Source organism: Asterias rubens, chromosome 3 (genome assembly GCF_902459465.1).
Source record: "Asterias rubens chromosome 3, eAstRub1.3, whole genome shotgun sequence".
Lineage (NCBI taxonomy): Eukaryota > Metazoa > Echinodermata > Asteroidea > Forcipulatida > Asteriidae > Asterias > Asterias rubens.
Genome location: NC_047064.1, coordinates 2501547 through 2525579, shown reverse-complemented (window position 1 = coordinate 2525579; position 24033 = coordinate 2501547). Strand labels below are relative to the sequence as shown.

Here is a 24033-nt window from a genome sequence, read left to right as displayed (position 1 = left end):
CGAAGTGCCATATTTTGTTAATGTATGCAAGATGCGCCTGAACGGTAACAAATTACTATCGCAATGGATGTGCTAAATTTGGACCACAGGTGTCAAAGCCAAAGTGTCCTTACATGAACTCTCATCACTTAGTTGCTAGTATGTATGTAAAAATAAAACTTACTCTTTCAGTATTCGTAGCAACCATCTGTGCGTGCCGCAAATAGTATAACGACTCCGACTTCTGTTTGGCAATTATCAACATCTGCCCATCCCATTGTGTGACTAATGATCAAATTAGTATACACCCACTATCATGGCAATTTATGCAAGATTCATCATGCGTTTCTTGCCTACATTACATGTATATCGGATTACATTTCACTGGAGAGAGAGGGGGAGGGGGACGGGCATGCCATAAAGATACTTTCATCACAAGTGTCTAATGTTGAGAAGTTGACAAACTACATGCTTCGCTTTTAGTTTATTATTAATTTCTCAATTCGGTTGAGGAGTACCGGGGTGTGAGTAACATTCATGTACCTATTTAAACAGGTCACAGGTGTTGTCCTGGAAGGTGTGCGCATCTAACCTCCACTCATTGACCAACTCGAAGTTCGTTAATGAGAAGGAAAAGGTCATCAAAAATGACAGGTTTGAGGACAATATCCAGTACATTAGCCTTCAAGAAACAATCAGTTTTCCTTCTGAAACTTCCGCAAGGGGACTTGGGAAGGAGGTTAAGGAGACCCGTTGGGGTAAAAACATTGGGATATTAACTGTATTTTGCATTTATACCATAGGTCCTTTTAATTGGTAAGCAGTTTCCAACAGCTAATTCTAGTTTCTCTAAATGATAGAGATCAATTAATTTGTCTTCTATGAGGGAGCACTTAAATGCCGCCATCAAATGAAACCCACATCAGTTCTGAAACAGCAACAAGAAGAGACCTTAATCTCAATCTATAAAATATAACCTGGATTCTCTTCAAACAGAGTTGGCAAAACATAAACCCTAGTCCGCGTCATGTTTGAGAGTATGCAAATGAAGTTGCACTCTGTGCATGGATATCAAGTCTGCAGGACTCTCCCCAGGGCACCAGCTAATGAATTGGGCCAAGATGTGCGATTTGTGTGCCGATACACGCAAATTTCAGCCATTGCGCAAAAATGACGTGGTGTTTTTTTTTCCTTTTCCCACCCCCCTCCCCCCCCAAAAAAAAAACATGAAAGAGAAAACCATAATAGAATACTCCCGATTGCACAATAGGGTTTTTCAATACCAAGATAATCACCAAGTCGAAAACATTCCAAAGACCTTGTTTTCATCAAGCATTCTGCCATCCAAAGTTTTGGTCCAGAATGCCCAACATTGGAAAATCCTGTGGAGAACCCTGTTCCATTTATCATTCTCTCAAAATGCTATAAAATTATCCAAGGTCAGTTTTATTGTGTTCATTGTAACCTAGAGGATGAAATATAAATGTTTTCATAAAAAAAACAATTATGAAAAATACTACCTCTTCACAATTTCGAAGGCAGGATTAATGACTGCATCATAAATATCTGATGAAACAGGATTTTTAAAATTATTATCGAACTAATTGCATTATAATTATGCAATCCCATTACGCATTCACCGGTTCGTTTAACAAAAGCCTAAACAAGGCAAACGTTGCACTGCAGAGAAATGACGATGCATCACTCCATTGGGACCTTCATATTTAATTCAAGCTCCAAATCCCTCGTGGACATGCCGGCAACTTTGAATCAAACAACGAATGCATCATTTTTCACAAAGTACAGCCCAATAATGCAATAAAGAACTAACGAGAGTGGAAGGCTGGCATGTTTTGACCATTACCTAATTTCAATGGTTCATTTAATTACCAATCAATCATTGCCCATCAACCATCAACATGGAGTAATGACTCTTCACTGTTATGAGTGAGAGAGTCTATGGTATTTCTCCAACCTTTTACCAACCTTTATATGTATCTTAATCTTTAAAGGTGTTAAACAGGACTGGTTGAGCTGATAAAATATTCACAGTGTTTTTGTTTTGTGTGCTTAACCTAAGCCTAACCCTAACCCTAACATTAACACTAACCCTAACCTTAACCCTAACCCCAGCCCTAAACCTAAACCTAACCCTAACACTAACCCTAAACTAACCCTAACCCTAAACTGGAGTAATCACTCTAACTGTAATAAGAGAAAAGTCTATGTGTTTCTCCAAAATGCATTATACCACTCTCTCTATCATAATCTTTAAAGGAGTTATACATGATTGGTATAGCTGACAAAATAGTCGCAGAGAGTGTTCATGTCTTGGGACATCAACCATATACAATACATGAACTCAGGCCTGCCATTACATGGAGGCCACAGTGGTCGTGGCTTCCATTGCCCTGGTCATGGCTTCCATTGCCCTGGTCTTGGCTTCCATTGCCCTGGTCTTGGCTTCCATTGCCCTGGTCGTGGCTTCCATTGCCCTGGTCGTGGCTTCCATTGCCCTGGTCGTGGCTTCCATTGCCCTGGTCTTGGCTTCCATTGCCCTGGTCTTGGCTTCCATTGCCCTGGTCTTGGCTTCCATTGCCCTGGTCGTGGCTTCCATTGCCCTGGTCTTGGCTTCCATTGCCCTGGTCGTGGCTTCCATTGCCCTGGTCATGGCTTCCATTGCCCTGGTCGTGGCTTCCATTGCCCTGGTCTTGGCCTCAGTGCCCCAATTTTCCCATAGAACTTCAAATTGTGCATTAAAAATTACCTTTGCATAACGGAAAACGGCATTTCAAAGACGAAATTCCAGGCCTGTGAAATAACAAACCTGTGAAAATGTGGGCTTATCTGAATGTGTAAGTCAGGAGAAAGTAGTGAAAAACTATGAACAATTTCCAGCATGTAAACCCATTGTCCAAGCTCATTTTGGTTGTAGCAACCAGAGCTGAATGTGTGCGTGTATTTTTAGCCTCAATTTCTGGTAAAATAATCAAAGGATGGACGGCTTAAAGAAGAAATTTATTGATGAATATTTGATGTAAATGAAGTTGACATTTTACAATAACACGTTGCAAGAAACGGTGATACCATTGTTGTTTAGTATTAGGAGATGCACCACTGCGGAGAACAAAGGAAAGCCCCGGAACAGTCGCCCGAAACCAAGAAATAATATCAAAAATTCTTAAAGTTTTCTGCACATTCAACTAGAACAACAAATGCAGGGGACTGACACAAGCGCTTAATATTAATAGCTTAACCATTGACATGAACAAAAATATCAAACATTTTATTAATTCATCAGATCATATGTATAATGCATTACCCTTTTCTTAAGTCACAAGCTGTGGTCTACAGAGTTTTATTCTTCAATCCTGACTGTTTGAATCATTAACATTATTTCGACAAGTTTGTCCAACATTTCGGTCGACATTTAGGACAGAAGGTATGCTGATGTAGTCAAGAGGATACATCATAAACATTCACTTAATCCTTTTTGCTGCACATTCCTGAATGTACATTTTGTACATGTATGTTAGCCTTCAAGGCTTGAAATTGGGATAAAGTCGTACAAGACAGCACAGCTTGTACTTGTACATGCTCAAAATTATTTAAAAATTGTGGCTTCTTGCGCACATGTCCGTCACCCAGTGACGCTCCTGACGCTGTGTAACATAAGTACATGTAGTATTTCCTGCGAGATGTGGGACTACGTTTTAATTATGAGACCTAATTCTGATAGCACCATGTAATGCTTTACAAGGTGCTGTGGCGCAATTTGCTGCCAATCGAACCAGAAACACCGTAGCGAACCCCTTCTCTTTTCGATAAGTGCACTGGGTTCTTTTACATGCATTACATACATGTAAAACATGGGACCAATGGCTCTACGTCCCATCCGAATGACAAAGCAATGGTTAAGTGTCTTACTTTAAAAGGACACAAGTGTCACGGCTGGGGATTCGAACCCACATTCTGCTGATTAGAAACACCAGAGTTTGAATTTGGTGCTTTTTTACTGTTCGGCCACAACACTTCCACAATTTACCGGACCAAAGTTTATTTTACAAGACCAGAGTCTAAATGAGGAAAAACTTCATTCACAGTTAAACAATTCTTTTTCAGGCCCCAAAAAAACCCAGCCACCCAAGGCAAATAGCAATTGCGTGTGGTTTTGCTGTGGTGCCCTCTGCAAGATACAAACTTACAATACATTTTCCAGTAGCAAGCACTTTTTCTACTTGTGCACAATCCCCAGCTTTGAATCGGTATCTAGAGCTGACACCTGCTTAGTGTGGTAAACACCTGCTTAGCATGGTAGTCACCTGCTACTGCCGATCAGATTAAGGTATAAAGTAATCTAGGACACGATTAAATGGAGCCTTAATGTGCACTTTTGAATGTCAATCAGCAAAAGACATTAATGCATATTTTAGCATCGCAAAAGTGCGTCTGTTGATAGAGGTCACAAGACGCTTGCCTTACTAGCACATCATGCGCGCAGAGCATATAAAATTGTTAACTTATGGTCTGAACTAGGTTAAAGCAAAATGTGTAATGACTTAAACAAGCATACCAACTCAAGGCGCACCATAAATCTTTTTTTTTATTAATTGCCTTATATATGGGAAATTACTGCATAAATTGTTAAGAACTGTAAGTTATTAGTTATGTGGTCTGCCTCAATGTTTAAGAACATCAGTTATGTGTTCTGCATCAACGTTTAAGAACCGTGGTCACAGAAATGATCAGCATGGGCTAGAAAGATAGTATTGGAAATGGCTGCCCTAAGCTCAGCCCAAGGGGGAAATCCGATCAATAAAAATTCACATTCTTAATCCAACCGAAAGGAATTCAAACATGCTTGAGACGGAGCTCAAACATCTACGCGACAACTCCACTTACATTTAAATGTATGTTAAGTGTGTACATGCGCACTTGAGAATTGTACACACAGCCAAGCACCGCACAAACAAGTATTGGGCTCCAAACAAAAGATGACACACCTGGCAAGATCTTCAGATGCTATGTGGTTTTGTGGACTTAGAGAATCTTCTTTTGGGGGGATGAGGAAGTATTAAAGGAACACGTTGCCTTGGATTGGTCGAGTTGGTCTTTGAAAAGCGTTTTTTAACCGTTTGTTATAAAATGCATATGGTTAGAAAGATGTTTAAAAAGTAGAGAACAACGATCCACACACATTTGCCTCGAAATTGCATGGTTTTCCTTTTACTTTGCAAACTAACACAGTTGGCCGTTTATCCGACCGTGTTTTCAAACAGTTACAGAATGCTTTTTAAAGACCAACTCGACCGACCCAAGGCAACGTGTTCCTTTAAATTATGATCATGATGGATTCTCAGAACATTAAAATCACTGGGACTGTGCAAATTCCCTCTTTATTGAGAGAAACGTTGTTATAAGAGGACGGCAGAAACACAAAGCAGAAATGAGATTATTATTTGTTTTTTTAACACTCTATATATTCTCAGTGCTTTCCACCAAGTTCTGTGAAACAATCCACTCGTAAATCACTGGAATAGGATTCGAACCCATGACCTTTGCATTGCTAGAGCTGATGTCTTACCACTAGTTACAGCGGCAGACTTTTGTTCAAAGCCGTTTTCAGTTTAAGTGAAGAAATAAGATTCAGTTCCCTTTAACAGAGCCCCAGCATGAACTGAGCTTTTGATAAAAGGTGTGTTATTTAGTCCTTGGGGAAAAAGAGAATGAAGATTTTATTGAGCACAAGGGCTGACCTACTTGTTCATGTAGTAAAGGCTTTAATGGGCTTCTCAGGATATATTTACTCACCATTTTTCTGATTTTTCCAAGGGCAAACAAATAGTAAATCAGACTAAAATAGGATTAAGATCATGCATGTTATTGTGAGACTTGACTGTATCCTTCTAAAAGAAATGTGAATAAAAAGATCGACCGTGCAAAAACCAGCTCTCATATTTCTTCAAATACAAATTTGAAAGGCTTAAAAAAAAAAGAATGAACTTGTGGCTAAATGCAGGCCTCATAATAACCCACGGCACCCACAGCAACTGCCCTGGTGCTCTGTGCTCTTGCTTCTGTGCCCTTTGCAAAGTTCCAATACAAATTTACATTTTCAAGTGCCCCTTACCAGAGGAAAATTGCCGTGTCCCTTCAAGAACAAAACTCAAGGCCTGTAAATAACAACACCGGATGCAGCCGTCGATTTCACATAACTCTTCCTAACTTAAGACTAAACTTAGGACGAGTCCCAACCCTGCACTGTAGAATGCAGACCTTAAGATTAATCCTAAGATGGAGGAGTTACTCACCCTAACTCGAGATAAGAAAAGTCGTAACTCTTTGTGAAATCGACCCCGGCCTGATAGGCCTACTTTACGGCCAAGTAGAAATTGACAATTTCCTCATACATCTAGGGTGCCCATTACCAAGAAGAAAATTCCTTGGTACCCTCCCTCGCACTTTCAAATACGAAGCATACACAAAGATTACTTGTTTGTATCCAATGAAACACACGGGTAGCTTCAAATTTGTAACCTAAAGTGTTCACGAATCACGATACAGTCTCCACGTTCAACTACCACTACCGGTATACTACGAGTACACGCACCTGAAGAGGATTATTTTTCCTACCCAACGTCTTAAGCCTGCTTCACACGAGAGAGCATAATACCAACGTCCTTGATACAAGAAAAATCACAAATCCCAGCCCTGTGAAATCCATCCGTTTCACTTCTCACCATTCTCTCTCTCACTCTCTCTCTCTCTCTCTCTATTTTAATCACTATGGAGCAAGGTCTTCTATTACCGAGATTGAGACCTGCAACGAAATTGAAATGATATAAAATACCTGCCCCTGCATTGCTATGGCAAATGCTCAACTGGCATTTCAACTGACAAGTACAAGGAATTGTCAGGGGAGACAGTCGACACTGACAGGGGGGCATCACTACCATATCTCAGGAACACCTTCTTATGACAGCCTCTGTTCGTTGTTCAGTATTCAATTTTACACAGCGTGTGTAATTTAAAGGTAGGGTCATGGATAGGCTTTTGTCAATGTGTTGCTGATTTAATGGCCAAATAACCAAGTTAGATACAATAAAGTCACATACATACAAGTTTTAGCTGACCACAGTGTCTACTTGTTGAGAAAACCAGGGGGAAAATGTCACTATATTTTCATAAGCATGTCAAATCTATCCACATCTGGCCACAGCAAATGCAAACAGACACTATTCCTTCAGACATCTGAGAAACAATTTATACATGAATCATTTCTCAGATTTGAATGTTTTTAAAGAGTTCTAATCACTGGGGGCATTTCAGGTGTCATACATGCCCATGATGCCTACTACCAATACCATCTTTATATAAAGGTAATCCTACAATAAAAAATAAAAAATAAAACTTCATTTGATATTTTTTTAGTTATTTTTTTGCAGGGGGGTGGGGTGGAGGGGTTGGGGTCATTACCAAAATATTACGCAAACTTTAGTTTTTAACATTTAACTATTACATTATTAGTTTTTTTTTTGATGAACAGCTCCTTTAAGTTGTTGCAGCCAATCAAAACATGGTGGGCTTAAACTGTCTCGGTATTTATTGTCTCTGTATTTTAAAGCTTACATATAAAGCTTTCATTTTTCTTACAATTTTTAACTCCAGCTTTTCTTACCCATTCATACTATACAGTTCACTACTAGGTTGGCTCATATTACGGTCATCCATAGCAATCTTACCACGCGAGCAATCCATTATGGCTTTAAAGCAAGCTTCTACTAATTGGTCGCGGGCTTGTTCATGTAGATCAAGATTACTCTGGTCTTCATTGCGACGGTTGGTGCCACATTAGCAGGCGTATGCATGTACCAAACCTCAAGAGATATCCCAAAAGAAGGAGGGAAAACGATGATGTGTCAAGTTACAAGTACAATAACCTGTGGAAGTCAGGGATTATTAGAATAGTTTTTGCGATTTAATAAGCAGTCTTTAGCCGTCGTTGATTTTCACGCTGTTTTGTTGTTAGCTGCATTGAATGGTAAAAGTGTGACAGTTAGGAAGGGCATTGATTGTATGAATGAGGGGGGGGGGTTCATATTTCAGTTATAAAATTAAATGACATTCAAAATGCTTTCCGGTTCAGCTTTCCTGTTCAGAGACCTGAGACGCTTTTTTAATGCAGACCACATTGTTTTCCCAGAGTCTGCCCCAAAGAATTGTATTGTATACATGAATAATGCACCAGCACCCCTTCTCGGGGGTAACACGCTCATGGTTGGTTATGCGCATTGAGTTGCCAACCATACCGGGAAACACTGGGTGGACCCCTTTTCTTACTGAGAAATAAACACACATTATATTTGGAGAGCAAGGTTGGAGAATATAAAAAGTTAGAAAAATTACAAATAGTGAAAAGAAAATAATTTAACAGAGAGCATGGTTCAAGATTCATAATACATGAAATAGATAAAAATGGTGACAAATTAATGGCACTGGGGGAAATCCAAGGCATAAACAAAGTGTTGATATCAGTAGGAATGGTTGAACTGTAGTCATAGAAAAAAAGTTCCATTTAACTATTTAGTAAACTAAACATAAACGGACAACTCTTAATCTCTTAATGTTGTATGTGGTTGGTTTTCAGGTGGATTTGGGTTTGTCACTCAACATCAACTGCATTTTCATAACCACTTGAATTACTGGTACACTAAACCTTAACCCCAGATTTCTGATTTATGGAATCCTTAAGCACACCGTAACTCAACACCCAAACATTTTGACTCAAGACATTTTAATGCCTTATGCACCGTAGTTGACTTGGTCCCTTTTCGAAATGACAGCTTCGGCTTTGGATTCAGCTCAGGCTGATTTGACGATCGGCGTGCTTATACGCGTGGTTAACGTACACATGCTCAGGGCTTTAGACAGGAGAACAGAGCCTCAAGCTGAATCCAAAGCCGAAGCCCTGGTTTCGAAAAGGGCCTATATGTATGTATCGGGGCAAGATATATGATTGAAGTCCTGATATTTCATGAAGGTGATGGAGGCAACAATAGACATCTCAAAGTTTCCCTTTGTTCAAACAAAATATAAATAAGTGTCTAAAAAAACTAATTCAATCAATTAAAAGTTTTAAATTAATAAAAAATAAATAAATAAACCAATAAATTTAACAAATTCAATAATGTTTGTCGACCCCCCCCCCCCCATTCAATATTACATATTCTCGTAACGCAACTTGGGAGACCCAACATCAAAACACAAAATTGAGATACAACATTCACGCACTGATGCCCCTTCAGTTAATCAACCTGTTATCTTGCGCTATCCAATTTTAACCTGTCAAGGATACATACAACTTACAAGTAAATGGAAATATACATAATTCATGGAGCACATGTTGATGAAAAACCAGGAGCTCAAATAAACAGGCCAACAACTTCAACATTTCCACGTCCAAGAACCTGTAACTGCAACCTTGAGACACCTCAAAAATAGATGAGCAAACCTTCGTATCCATTATTTCCATCCCTCGTCAAACACAAACTCGGAAGGTTAGTTGGAACACTGGCTCATGGTAGAAGACAAGAAATCCAGGCAAGGCGTCTCAAAGATGCACATTATGGTTAATGATGTCTAGACTGTGATTAGGTTTACTATTAATGTCAGAGTATAACTAAGACATCTAGGTGTATTTTACTTAAGACATGTGGGCTGGAATTTTCAATTTACTACGAACACCCTGAACTTCACTTCTTGCATGAATATTACCAAATCTGCAGCAGATAGAGGTCGGGCATAAACGGATTAACCATTTCCCATTTCCTTGGTTTAAAACTAAGGTCTTCTTTTCTTTAGCACTTTCCAAGAAAAATGATTGACATCTCTTTTGTTGGTGGAATGTTTCTTATCTGAATCTCCTGCAAATATAATACTTTGTTTTCAATCTCCTTATCATTTGTTATGAAATACATTTTGCTTTGTGGGCCACCACCCCACTGTGGTTTCAGGTTTTGTAACAGTAAATAGACTGCCTTAAAAGTGATACATGTTATACATGTGCAGTGTTCTATTTTCAATCTTTAACATTTGCTCCTTTTCATATATCTGCTCATAGTTTTGATTTGAATCAGTAGAACTGTTTATGGTTAAAGGAAGTCAAAAGTTCGGTTCAACCATTTCAGAAAATAAACCTAACACACTTATCTAGCAGCAGCATTTATGGAGTTATCATCATTTATTAAGTACAAGGGCCGACCTACAAGCAGAGACTTTCAGGCTTTTTAATCAACATTTTTGGTTTATTTTTCTATGGGCAAACAAATTGGAAATCATGCTCGAGTTATAATGCCTATTTAGGAACTCTAAAATTACCACTGTCAAAAACTCTTCAGTCATACCCTGAATGCCTGGTTCATAACATCAGTCGCCTGAAAGGCCCATTGATAATATAGCTTCTGCTATTAATACATCAAACCAGCCGTTGAACAATCCGGCGTTATTCAAATTCGCTATCCATTCCGGCTCTAATTAATTTATCTCAACTAATCAGGAGAGAGTTGGAGCCAAACGCAAACATGAGATGGAATTATAGACTGCAAACAGAAAGTGGCAGTGAGAGCTCTCCGCATACGGTCAAGAGAGGGAGCTCTTTTGTTTTTATAGGGGTAGTCATTTGCTTTTTGTTCCCTTCCAATACCAAGGCATTTCAATTTTATATTAAAACCCTTCTGTTACCTAAATGTTCAGACATAATCAAACACTGTGAGAGGAAAATTCCACACAATCACATAGGGACTGAAAACTCAATCCACAAACGAGTTCCAGCTTGCGGTGGGATTCAAGCAGGGGTTCCAAGAAGGTGAAAGGCAGGGAGAACAAATTCACTGAGCCAACCTGATCCCTTTTTCCTAATGTACAAAAGTTCTTCTGTATACTCTGGTGAGGTTTGCACTAAACACAGAGCAAATAATCTTGCCTTTGGCTGTATTAGAGTCTGAAAAGAACAGGGCCTAATTTCATAAATCCTGTAGTAAGCACAAAAACTTGCTGAGCACAGAAAAGTGATGCTTAGCAGATACATGTTACCAGCCGACATTCCGAACTTATTTTGTCTTCGCACTGAAGAGAGGAAGATCTTTGGCACATTCATGATCTTGAGATCTCCATCTTGATGACGGGTAAAGTGAAAAGATCAAAGAGAACCGCCGTAATCCTCAGGCACATGCATGTAACATTAAGGAAGGTAGAAAAATGCAGTAACATGACTGAAAGAGATTACAATCGTCAAAGAAATGCAACGAGCATGAAAGAAATGCAGTAACATGGATAAAACCAATGTATCACACCATGCGCATTATGTGGCGCACAGGATGTTGACACAACCCCAATACTTTCAAACACTCCTTTCCCGAGACAGCAAAATCCACAGGCAAATCACTTGAATGGGGTTCAAGCCACAGTCTTTGCCGTGCTAGAGCAGATGTCTTACCACTAGACCAACGAGCTAGCCCGGTGGCTAGAGGCATTTCAAATCTAAAGTGTAAGCAGCAGGTACTGCATTGAACTAGTAGCTTTGGGGGAAAAAATCCTCAGTGCTTGAGTAGATCAAAGAGCATGATTTATTTTATTTGGAGAAAAAACAGTGTTTTTTATGTACTAGGCAGATTTCATACAGTCAATAGGATGAAAGTCTGAAAATTCTAAAGCATTAATAACAGCACCCCTTCTTTAAAGACTTAATTCCACAACAGGTGTTCATAAAGTCACCAGGTACCGTACCTATCATCATCTCAACCTCCAAATGACATCTAATCTTGACACACTTAAAAGCATGTTCTTGAGCAATTACGGAAACTCGGATTCCTCCAAAGAAAGATTCGGTAGGATACATGCTTAAATAGTTTATAATACCGCGGTGTAGGTTTACTACACCCATCAAGACATCATTCAATAGCATTCAATTATGACTATCAGGCACATGGCAATGTTCTTCATCCCTCTGGCAATTAAGGTCCCTCCCCCCTCCCTTACTGCCAATTAATCCGCAAGGATTTACTCCCATCCTAGCAATTGGACATTGCCCTCTCATGTTAAGTTCAGTAATGTTCAATGCGAAATGACTGCAGCCTCAAGTAGAGACGGCTTGAATACTCATCCAATGAAATATAACTGAAATAGGTCAAGGGATGAGCAAAGCTGAACCACTTCACGGATATATATTCTAAAAATGCCCTCTTCCATGTATGTGATGTTCAGTAAAGCTCTATGAGCTTACTGCAACCCTAAGAAGAGAAAGCTTGAAGATGCTATTTTCTGACGGATGAATCTATAAGATAGGTCAAGGGATGCGTTTGTAAAAATAATAAGAAACTAAGTTAAAATAATACTCTAAAACCCTCTCCCGACCCTGCCCCACTACCGTATTACGATTTCTGAACTTGTAAGTCATATAAAATGGTCGATAAGGAATTAAAAAGACATGGCTGTGGTGGGGGAAGTCTTCTGTGATGATATTATCTCACTAATCCAATCGTAATCTAAGCATTTATATAGTATTCTTACACAAAAAAGGTACCACGACGCTTTACAACAATAATTACAAGCAATCAAAAACTAACAATACAAAGCAATGAGAAATAAATAAATAGCCTAGGAAGCGAAATAAGTATGGTAAAGACGTGTTTTGACCCCTTCCCTGACAAAGTAACAGTAATTTTTCCTACTTGAACACAAAGAAATAAAACGCAACTCAAGATGTTCAACCACTGATAATATGACTGCATTACCCCCAGACAAAGTAACACAGTCATGAACTTAGAGACTTCCTCCTTTCAGAGAAACATAAAGTAACCAAAGATGGTGAAAGACCACTGTCCAATTTAAGTTGACATGAACTCTCCTCGCCTCCACAGCCCCCGCCCCGACTACTTCTCTGATGAAAAAAAAGAGCATGTAGTAATTGTCCGTGTATTAAAACCTGTCTGTCATGCATCCTTCCAAATTAATTGGCCTGATGGAGCCGTTGGTGAGATTAGCTTCACGCAGTCGTGCACGCAAGTTGCGTATAACACGTCAATGACAAAATAAACAGGATTCAAAGCTTTGGCGCCTCTTCACGCACAAAAAGACAAGAAATGTTTACGCAGAAAATGTGTACACTCGTGACAAGAATGAAGAGACTATTTGTTTAAAAATCTGTTCGAAGATGAATGAAAAGACTAATATGCTGGTTTTATTTTCAACTGCTGATCTGCTGACAGTATTAATTGCGAAATGTTATCATTCAACGAGACAGATTACTGTACAATGAACTGTGAAAAAGCATGTGCGTAGTTGACTGTGCGCCCTTAAAGAGCACCGGATTCTGTCTCGTTCATGTTAGAGCAACCTACAAAGAACAAGCATGATTTTTGGCCCAGGGAAAAAAAGTAGGAATATTTCAGGTACGAAGGATGACCTATACATAGCAGACTTTATTAGATAATTCAGGCTGTTTAATCAGAATTTTTCTGATTTTTCCAAAGGCTAAACAAAATAGAAAGTCGGATTAAATTAAAGTATGAAGAATATCATGCCTGTAAAAATAGAGAAGTATATCAAAGAGCAGGGTTTGGAGAAAATCGCTGCATTTTGTCCACAAGGCAGGCATAACAAAAAGTCTGATTTCTGACAAAAGACTACAATTTCACATTTATTAAGTTATTGCAGTACGCGCTGCTCAAACATTGGATTCGAACTGCCTCTAGCTACCGGGCAATCTCATTGCTCTAGTATTATCACATCTGCCCTAGAATGACAAAGGTTGTGGGTTTGAATCCCACCCAAGTAATTTATATGCCTGTGGATATTTAGAACAGGACTCTGGAAAGTACTGAGTATACAGTGCTTTATGCACATCGATGTGTGGGTGAAACACAAATCTTTATCCTGGAAGCAAAATTAACCTCATTAAAACATCGCCATTGTATTGTGCATTTGGATCAAAACAATTTGTCATAATTCATGGAAGAGTTCGAGTCATCATCACTTAACGGTTCTTTTCAGAACTACCCAAACTCATTTAGAGATAGTCGTTACATGGTGTTACCGCAAACCTTTCCATATCGTATTTCCACCATGCAAAGTTTCAAATCCTACTACATGTATCTTTGCTGTATAGATGTACCATTCATCTGCTAAGAAACTAACAGTTCAGGCTTGAACTTTAATTGAATTGCTTTACGCTAGAATGGGCAAATATACCTTTAAACCATTGGAGTTAGTATCTACTTATTGTATAAACAGAGCATTCTCACTGACCATGTGGTTCGCAAACCTTGGCTCTTAGTCCCTTAAGCATTGCAGGATGAATTACTGGTCCCCAAAAATAAATTATGGCCTGAGAGATCATGCAAGGGGCACGAATTACTCATCCCAAGTTTATTGCAGTTTGCCTCTAAATGATTGGTTTATGGCACAATTTTCCCCGGCATCAAGACAAAATTGAATGGAAATCTGAAGTATTTAATTACGTGTACTCAACGGGATGGGTCCCTAGTGTGCTCACATTTAGATATTTGGACGAGTTGAGGTAGTCTGCCAATACAACAGCGTGGAATCACGATGACTACAGCTATTTACTTTCAAGGATTTGGGTACTTATTGTAACACAAAACACAATGTCCACAGATTTACATTAAAGACACTGGACACTATTGGTAGTTGTCAAAGACTAGTCTTCTCACTTGGTGTATCTCAATATTTGCATAAAATAACAAACCTGTGAAAATTTGAGCTCAATTGGTCATCGAAGTTGCGAGATAATAATGAAAGAAAAAACACCCTTTTCACACGAAGTTGTGTGCTTTCAGATGCTTGATTTCGAGACCTCAAATTCTAAATCTGAGGTCTCGAAATCAAAATCGTGGAAAATTACTTCTTTCTCAAAAAACTACTTCAGAGGGAGCTGTTTCTCACAATTTTTCATACTATCAAGAGCTCCCCGTTACTCATTACCAAGTAAGGTTTTATGGTAACAACTATTTTGACTAACTACCAAAGTGCCCACTGCCTTTAAATACATGTAATCAAGGACGACATTTGGTCCTTGGAAAAAAGTAGGAATATTTCATAAGAGTACAAAGACTGACCTAAATGTACCCATGGTGTAGGCTCCAACAGACTTTTCACGGTAATTAATCACAATTTTCCAGATTTTTTCGAGGGCAAATAAAATCGGAAAACTGAATAAAGTAAGGAGAATACCACACCTGCATGTAAAAAGGTGATCTCCCGGCTGCCGCTTCCCAGGTTGTATCATAAACGTGGGTATGATCCTTGGCTTTACGGCAGTTACAAGCTAACAATGGCACCCAAACAAAGAAATTGACGAAATAGGAGATCACCAACATAGGGCCAGATAACTCAGTTGGTGGAGGACTTGCATGTTAATCCGGAGTCCTAATATTGCGTACAAGTTCATAATTTTCCCGTACCTTGCTTCTTGACGTTAAAGGCAACTACATCTCTCATCGCCCCCTAGAGCACCACTTTTACATCATAATATGACCAATAAAATAATAATCCAAATCTAAATTTCCCCAAAAAATTCCCAAAGTGCTGGGCCATTCTGTCATCAAAAACATTCAACTTCCACCATGACCTCTGAAATTTCTTTTCCGAATAAACAATTCAGCTAATATTTTTAAACACGGCTTGTGTTACACAGAGAAAAATACAGCTTTTTCTGTTAACCATGCAGGCTTTAAAAAGTCTGAATCATGATAAAATCATTTAGCCTTCAAGAAAGACTCTGCTAGGGCCAAAACTTCAGTCCATTATCTATTTTTCCAGATAAAAGTCTGAATTTTCTAATCCCTGCTGACATAAATAAACCATATTGAGAGACTCACCTGCGCTACCCTCAGTACCAAGTATCTGCTTGTATCCACCGTGGCTTAGTACACGGAGCAACGTCTGGGCTGTGTAGGCAACTTGATCCTGCAGAAAAAACAAACCTTGCTTGAAATTTTGATCTTGAATTTGTACTTGAAATCCCAACGTAATGATCCCAAAACATATTTTAACAGAGTCTTCAACGTGACCAAAACATAATTAAATTTCAAATTGCGCTACAGTTTGTGATATTTATTTTTAAATAAACATCAGGGCCCCAATATCATGGCTCTGGTTAACTTAAGCAAACAATCGGCGCTGGTTAGCAGGGAATTTTTGCTTGTGTCACGCTTACCTCACATTACTGGGCATTCCCTGCTTACACAGCTTGCACAGTAAGCTAAGAAAGGTGATTATAAGTGCAGAATTCGGCAGTAAGCTAAGCCATGCAAAAATTGGGCCCAGACCTTTTCAAGAAAAGGTTTTCTCCAACAATTACCTCAATATACTAAACGTACATGTAGCCCTATGTCAGACTCTTCCTCTGTGCTGTACAGATACAGAGGTAGTTCATACAAATGAAACATTTACGTGGCAAATCTAAAATAAACCACTGCTGAAAAAAGTATGTGGCCATGAAATGTTCTAATCCAAGAGTTTAGGAGCTTCTTACAGGCAATGTTTAAATTAAGGAATACGGAAGCTCTGAAATCTTCCCGCCCCAGGAACGGACCCTCCTAGATTCAGAATGTCACTGCACAGTACTTCTAAGAAAGTGCAAGGCCTATTCTTCAATTCAACAGTGCAATTTCTGAGCTCTACAAACTGTGGTATAACAGACATTTTCATGAAATTCAAGCCCTGTGACTGATACAAAACCACACTCATTACACAGTGCACAGCCCAACATGGCACAGATCACACTCATGTTAAAGGGCAACGAAAATTGCCTCCGCGACCCCTGGGCCCAATTTCGTAGAGCTGCTAAGCAAACAAAATTGCTTAGCATGAAATTTCATCCTTGATGAAAATAGGATTACCAATCAAGTTTCCATTTGTTGCATATTGCTTATTACTGGTATTTAGCTGTTGTTTGCCTATCCTGAAAATCACATGGAAATTTGGTTGGTAATCCTGTTTTTTATCAAGGAAGAAATTTCATGCTAAGCAAATTTGTGTGCTTAGCAGCTCTATGAAATTGGGCCGTGGTCATTGCTTTGCCCTTGAGGTGCTATCCTCACAGTGTGCCCTTTACCACATTGTTGTACCAAGGACAACATGCCTTTGTGCCCTCTCAAAAACGAAGCGTACAGGTCTGCCCAGTGCACAACCTAACATGGCATACGTCACACTCATGTGTATGACCCATTGTGGCAAATAAATTTCCTCATGTTACACAGTGCATGACCCAAATGCCCAACATGACACTATGTGTCTGACTGTATGCTTGGAAGTCAAATAAACCTTGCTTGATAGATCGTGGAGACACGGTGGTGCTGCCAAGATTCTTGTAAATATTTTGAAGAGATTCGTCTCTCATCGACTGCTAAATGAGCACATTCCAAGTGATACATGGCGAACTAACGTCATCATTCAAAGTAAGGAATTAGAAACAAACTGGACTTGTGTGTGACATCTCAACTGTCTCTGAGTGGCAGAGAATTTTAACAATTCGTCAACTTAAACTAGTTTGACCTTTTTTTATCAATAAAAGTATTTCAAGTATAAAAAAGGTTAACTGATAGAAGATAGAAGAGTATAAACACCAAATAACTCCAGTGATTTATTGACTTATCTAACCAATTAAAAAGCATGTTTGTCAGAGATTTTATGATACTGTTAAAAACCATATAAATTAAATATCTGCATACATGCAAAATGTTCAGTTGGATTGTCAAATTACAAACGTGGAAGATGCTTAAAGACACTGAAGTGGAAAATGCTTAAAGACACTGGACACTATTGGTAATTGTCTAAGACTAGTCTTCTCACTTGGTGTATCTCAACCTTTGCATAAAATAACAAACCTGTGAAAATTTGAGCTCAATAGGAGACTTTCCAACGCTAGGTGGCAGCAGACATACCGGGTAAATTTCCATTGTTTACGTAGTTCTGAACATGCGCATAATTCTGAGAACAATGGATTTACCTGGTAAGTCTGCTGCCTTCTATCGTCCCAGAAAGTCTCCCATTGGTCGTCAAAGCTGCGAGATAATAATGAAAGAAAAAACACCCTTGTCACACAAAGTTGTGTGCTTTCAGATGCTTGATTTCGAGACCTCAAAATCTAATTCTGAGGTCTCAAAATCAAATTCGTGGAAATTACTTCTTACTCGAAAACTAAGTTACTTCAGAGGGAGCCACTCAACAGCTCTCCATTACTCGGACCAAGTAAGTTTTTATGCCAACAACTATTTTGAGAAATTACCAACAGAAATCACCAATTATTATCATCCTGGTATTAAGTAAAAATCGATTTCTTCTGCAAGAATGCAAGAATATATTCATGAAAACCAACTATACTAGTTTACTAATTTGGTTTGAATTTCTGAGCAATATCATTAATCACAGGATTCATAAATTATTTAAATCGTAAATCAATTAAATCGCTCAAAATTTCAAATCAAATATTATTATTGTTATTAAATAAATTCTTGCAGGAGAAATAATTTCAAAAAGTATTAATGACAAGACCTTTTGAAATTCCAGACAAATTTTTTACTCTTGTGTATTTCTTTAAATGGTCAGGCCATAACTAAAAAAGAACATTAATAACTAATGTTCCAAATGGAAAGTAAAATCTTGCAAATGGTTTGCCGTCCATTACAGCGCACAACCAAAAAGACACATTTATATCAATTATAGATAACAATCTGATCAAGACAATGTAATATTAACTTGATTTGAACCATTTGAGTGTTTAATTTGATTTATGAAGCGGCAACTACAAAAACAGAAAGTCTTGTTTAAATCTCTCTAGGAATCGGCAGCTACCAGCCGACTCCCCCCCCCCCCCCTGAATGTTGCATTAACCGAACACCACTCAACCTGTCAAGAAGGCCGCAAGAACATGACAAATTGAACACATTCAATCTGGGATGAAGATCTAATGTAACAGGGGGTGAAAGCCAGAGACAAACAAATTTGTTTGATCAAGTCCCTTGGCAATAAACCCTCGGGATCAGGGATCGGAGTTGGACTGTAACTTACTAGTACCAGCTAATGGGACGGCTACTGAAGGGCAGAATATCAGAGGGCAATGCGTCATTTATCACCTGACAAGGACGAAGGGGGGTAGGGGAGACCTGAATGGGGTGAGGTGATGGTGAAGGGATTGCAGCTCCATCAGCAAAAGGTGGTGTTGAAAGCTTAGCTAGTATTTACACGTCAAACTGGATTGCTTTGCAGTCATGTATTTATTTACAAAGGGAAAACCTCCTCAGTGCAAATCACTGATTTTTTTGGGCAGAGCAGAGCACTCAACCGAAAAATATTTATTAATTTCAACTTTATAAAGTAAGTGGGGTGGGGTGGGATCAGATTACACAATAACGTCATCTGTGTGAATGGACACAACTTAATTGAAATGTGACACTCCAGCATGGCAATTATACATTGACACCTTCCTATATGCAATGCCCTCAAAACCCATATCGGAAAGTTTTCTTTTAAATCAAAGCGTACATCCAGCCGCTATATTTTGAATTTGGTGGCAGGAATTTCTTTCTTTTCTTTGTATGAACAGTCAGCCATTTCATTTTGTACTTTGGCTATCCAACGTGAATTGAAGGCCTAAGAATGCAATCCATAATAATAATTTAAAAAGCCGTTTGCAAGTTAGATTTGAATCATGCCTGGTACAATGACTTGCTTAGTCCAGTCACAAGTTAACGCTGAAATTGGAGTTCCTTAGACTATAGAAATAGTTGCTGCAATATATGTCAAATGATTCGAGAAAAGCTTTTGCGAGGTCACGTATTGCGCCTGTGAACACACACACACAATTTTGAATTAATATGTATGGCTCAATGGTACCAGGGTTTGCTCAACTGGAAGTTGCTATACAAGTGCTTGCCCCGAACTCTTTGACATAGCAACTGGCTCTATATGGTCGGAAGAACTCAAATTTCAGCATTTTCAGTCCCAAACATATAAAAATCTATAACAAATTCTTTGGTGCACTCCCTCTGATACTTCTTTTTTTGCTTAGCAGAAATACGTTAGCAATATTTTCTGCTTAAAGACACTGGACACTATTGGTAATTGTCAAAGACTTGTCTTCACAATTGGTGTATCTCAACATATGCATAAAATAACAAACCTGTGAAAATTTGAGCTCAATCAGTCATCAAAGTTGCGAGATATTACTGAAAGAAAAAGCACCTTTGTCGCACCATGGTCACACAAAGTTATGGCTTTCAGATGCTTGATTTTGAGACCTCAAGTTCTAAATCTGAGGTCTCAAAATCAAATTCGTGGAAAAATACTTTTTCCTTGAAAACTACGTCACTTCAGAGGGAGCCGTTTCTCACAATGTTTTATACTATCAACCTCTCACCATTACTCGTTACCAAGTAAGGTTTTATGCTAATAATTATTTTGAGTAATTACCAATAGTGTCCACTGCCTTTAAGCAGCTCTATAAAATTGGGCCCAGAGCTAAACTCTTCAAAAACAGAATCAAAGTAACAAACTCAGCAGTACTGACTTGCCGTATATTTAACTATATCCGCAATAATAAACGCAACCTTGATATGAAAAGTGAGAAAATTCCTGTCACAATCCCGTTTATTTTTACAGGATCACAAAGTTTGTCTTTTAACATGCCTGAAATTTCTCAAAAAGAAACAGGTTTTAAAAATCCCTCAATAAATCAAAATAACATTGAGGCTCTAGACAGATCTCATCATAAACTAATATCAAACTATTACATTTGATATTTGATATCCATAACTAACTACCAACATTTGTATGCCAAATGAGCTCCTGTCACTATTTGCTTATTTTTGTTCTACCATCATTAACCTTTTCTCCGAACATGCCTGAAATTTTTATACACGTTTTGTTCTGCTCCCCAAGAAACTAAGAAAGCATCTCAAGGCATTGGACAGGTCTTTGCTGATCTAAAGACGATAAATTTACTGACTGAAGAGTGGGAAGAGAGCCGACACGTTTTTCTGGGCTGTCGGATCGGGGTATGATTCATGGACTTTGAATAGCACTCAAGCAACACGGCTCTTTTTAACACGATCTCCTTGTCATTTTTATTTCGTGGTAGAAGCTGGGGGTTCACAGGACAGCACTGACGACGCATTAATCAGCGGACCACTCACCACCATTCCCAAATGTCAAATTCCCTGCTTATTTCACTCAAAAGGCACATCAGATTGCGGACAAAGATCTCATCGCTCACTTGTGGCCCGGGAAGTCAATCTTGAGAGAGGTCACGCCTCCAACTTCAAGACTTGTAGATTTTTAGGGTCCGCTTGACGCTTATTATTTTGTATTTTATTCTGTATAATATGTCTGTTTGTAATGCAATGTTTTTACTAAATTTTTGCTACTTTTTTAACTGTTGTGTATTTTTTTTAAACCACATTGCTATTTTTACACATGTTTTTTAATCCTGCATTTTAATGTTTTTCTTGACTGTACAGCGCTTTGAATGCATTTAAGTCAAGTTCAAGTTAAGTTAAGTTAACATTCAAGTTACTTTTTTAAAATTATATTTGAACAGTTTTGGGTTGAACAAGGAAACATTTTTTATATCTGGACTTGAAGCTACATGTATGACCTCCAGATTAATGTGCTGGTGCTCTACCAACTGAGCTATGTGCATGTAGCCCTTTGTTGGCAGTCTCCCTATTGTTCTCCCTATTTTGTTAAATATCTTTGTTTGGGGTGCCAGTCAGAAGCCATACAACCTGTAACTGCCGTATAGCCAGGGATCACACCCATGTTTTGGGGGTGCCAGTCAGAAGCCATACAACCTGTAACTGCCGTATAGCCAGGGATCACACCCATGTTTGGGGTGCCAGTCAGAAGCCATACAACCTGTAACTGTCCTTTAGCCAGGGATCACACCCATGTTTTGGGGGTGCCAGTCAGAAGCCATACAACCTGTAACTGCCGTATAGCCAGGGATCACACCCATGTTTGGGGTGCCAGTCAGAAGCCATACAACCTGTAACTGTCCTATAGCCAGGGATCACACCCATGTTTGGGGTGCCAGTCAGAAGCCATACAACCTGTAACTGTCCTATAGCCAGGGATCACACCCATGTTTGGGGTGCCAGTCAGAAGCCATACAACCTGTAACTGCCGTATAGCCAGGGATCACACCCATGTTTGGGGTGCCAGTCAGAAGCCATACAACCTGTAACTGCCGTATAGCCAGGGATCACACCCATGTTTGGGGTGCCAGTCAGAAGCCATACAACCTGTAACTGCCGTATAGCCAGGGATCACACCCATGTTTGGGGTGCCAGTCAGAAGCCATTCAACCTGTAACTGCCGTATAGCCAGGGATCACACCCATGTTTGGGGTGCCAGTCAGAAGCCATACAACCTGTAACTGCCGTATAGCCAGGGATCACACCCATGTTTGGGGTGCCAGTCAGAAGCCATACAACCTGTAACTGCCGTATAGCCAGGGATCACACCCATGTTTGGGGTGCCAGTCAGAAGCCATACAACCTGTAACTGTCCTATAGCCAGGGATCACACCCATGTTTGGGGTGCCAGTCAGAAGCCATACAACCTGTAACTGCCGTATAGCCAGGGATCACACCCATGTTTGGGGTGCCAGTCAGAAGCCATACAACCTGTAACTGCCGTATAGCCAGGGATCACACCCATGTTTGGGGTGCCAGTCAGAAGCCATACAACCTGTAACTGTCCTTTAGCCAGGGATCACACCCATGTTTGGGGTGCCAGTCAGAAGCCATACAACCTGTAACTGCCGTATAGCCAGGGATCACACCCATGTTTGGGGTGCCAGTCAGAAGCCATACAACCTGTAACTGCCGTATAGCCAGGGATCACACCCATGTTTGGGGTGCCAGTCAGAAGCCATACAACCTGTAACTGTCCTTTAGCCAGGGATCACACCCATGTTTGGGGTGCCAGTCAGAAGCCATACAACCTGTAACTGCCGTATAGCCAGGGATCACACCCATGTTTGGGGTGCCAGTCAGAAGCCATACAACCTGTAACTGCCGTATAGCCAGGGATCACACCCATGTTTAAGATAAAACCTGGGAAGCAGAAGGACATTTTCGGTTGTATGGATAATGACTCCTCCTTCCAAGTTTTAATTTTTGTTTTAGATCAAATTTAAAGAAGTTATACATAAAAATTGAAATTGTAGTTATTGCTACGAGTATCTATATTTTCAAGGAGACTTGCACATTTGTTGTCACGATGGACTAACAAAGGTAACCACAGAATTGGAACAGGAATAAGAAGGATTTAGTTTGTCCATACAGATAAATCAAGCAAATTGCAAAAGTGCAGCAGTTTGCCATATTTATTAAAAAAGGAATAATTAAAGAGGGGAAATAATGAAGTCAATGTTGTATTGCAAAAAAAAGTACTAGGAATAGATCCAAACTTAATCTCATTATCAAGATACTCTCATTATGGTGATTTCCTCTGGTTTTTATTTTTTGTTACAGTAATATTAAACAATAAACCTACACTTTGCAATTATTTTCTTTTCTAGCGCAGGACAATTAAGTAAAAGGTTAAATGAGCCATGCATTTAATCATACAAGGAAAGTTAACTGGGGGTGGGGGGGGGGTAGATAATCATTTATGCAGCAATTATTTCTAGCATGGAATTTTGTTCCTAAAAGGACAAGGTCCTTTTCCTGGAATTTTTTTTAAAGACAAATCCACTAAAGAATCGTAAAAAAAATACAAATAAATGTCAAGGTAATTTAGGTGAATATCATGAAAATTCAGCCTATGGTCTCTAGAACTTAACTTACGTTTTAAATTATTTTGTTTTGATGTTCAGCCAACAGCAAAAAAACAAGTATCTGTTTAGGGTTTTATCCCTAAATCTTCTCTCGCAATTTTCGCAAAAAGTAAAGGTCAAACAGAATTTTCTATGGGGTATAGATTAAAATGCAACTTTTTGGGGATGATGACGTCATCGATAAAGTCATTTAA

At 39.1% G+C, this 24033-nt stretch overlaps 1 protein-coding gene across 1 annotated transcript in view; it reads right to left on the bottom strand.

The window, feature by feature from the left end:
- The window catches only part of LOC117287977 (interleukin enhancer-binding factor 2-like), a 75455-nt gene that overhangs the window by 16383 nt on the left and 35039 nt on the right, over window positions 1-24033 (bottom strand). Inside the window, exon 11 of the mRNA XM_033768642.1 lies at window positions 15876-15963. Within this exon, the coding sequence (XP_033624533.1) occupies window positions 15876-15963 (88 nt within the window). The remainder of the gene's footprint in view (window positions 1-15875; window positions 15964-24033) is intronic.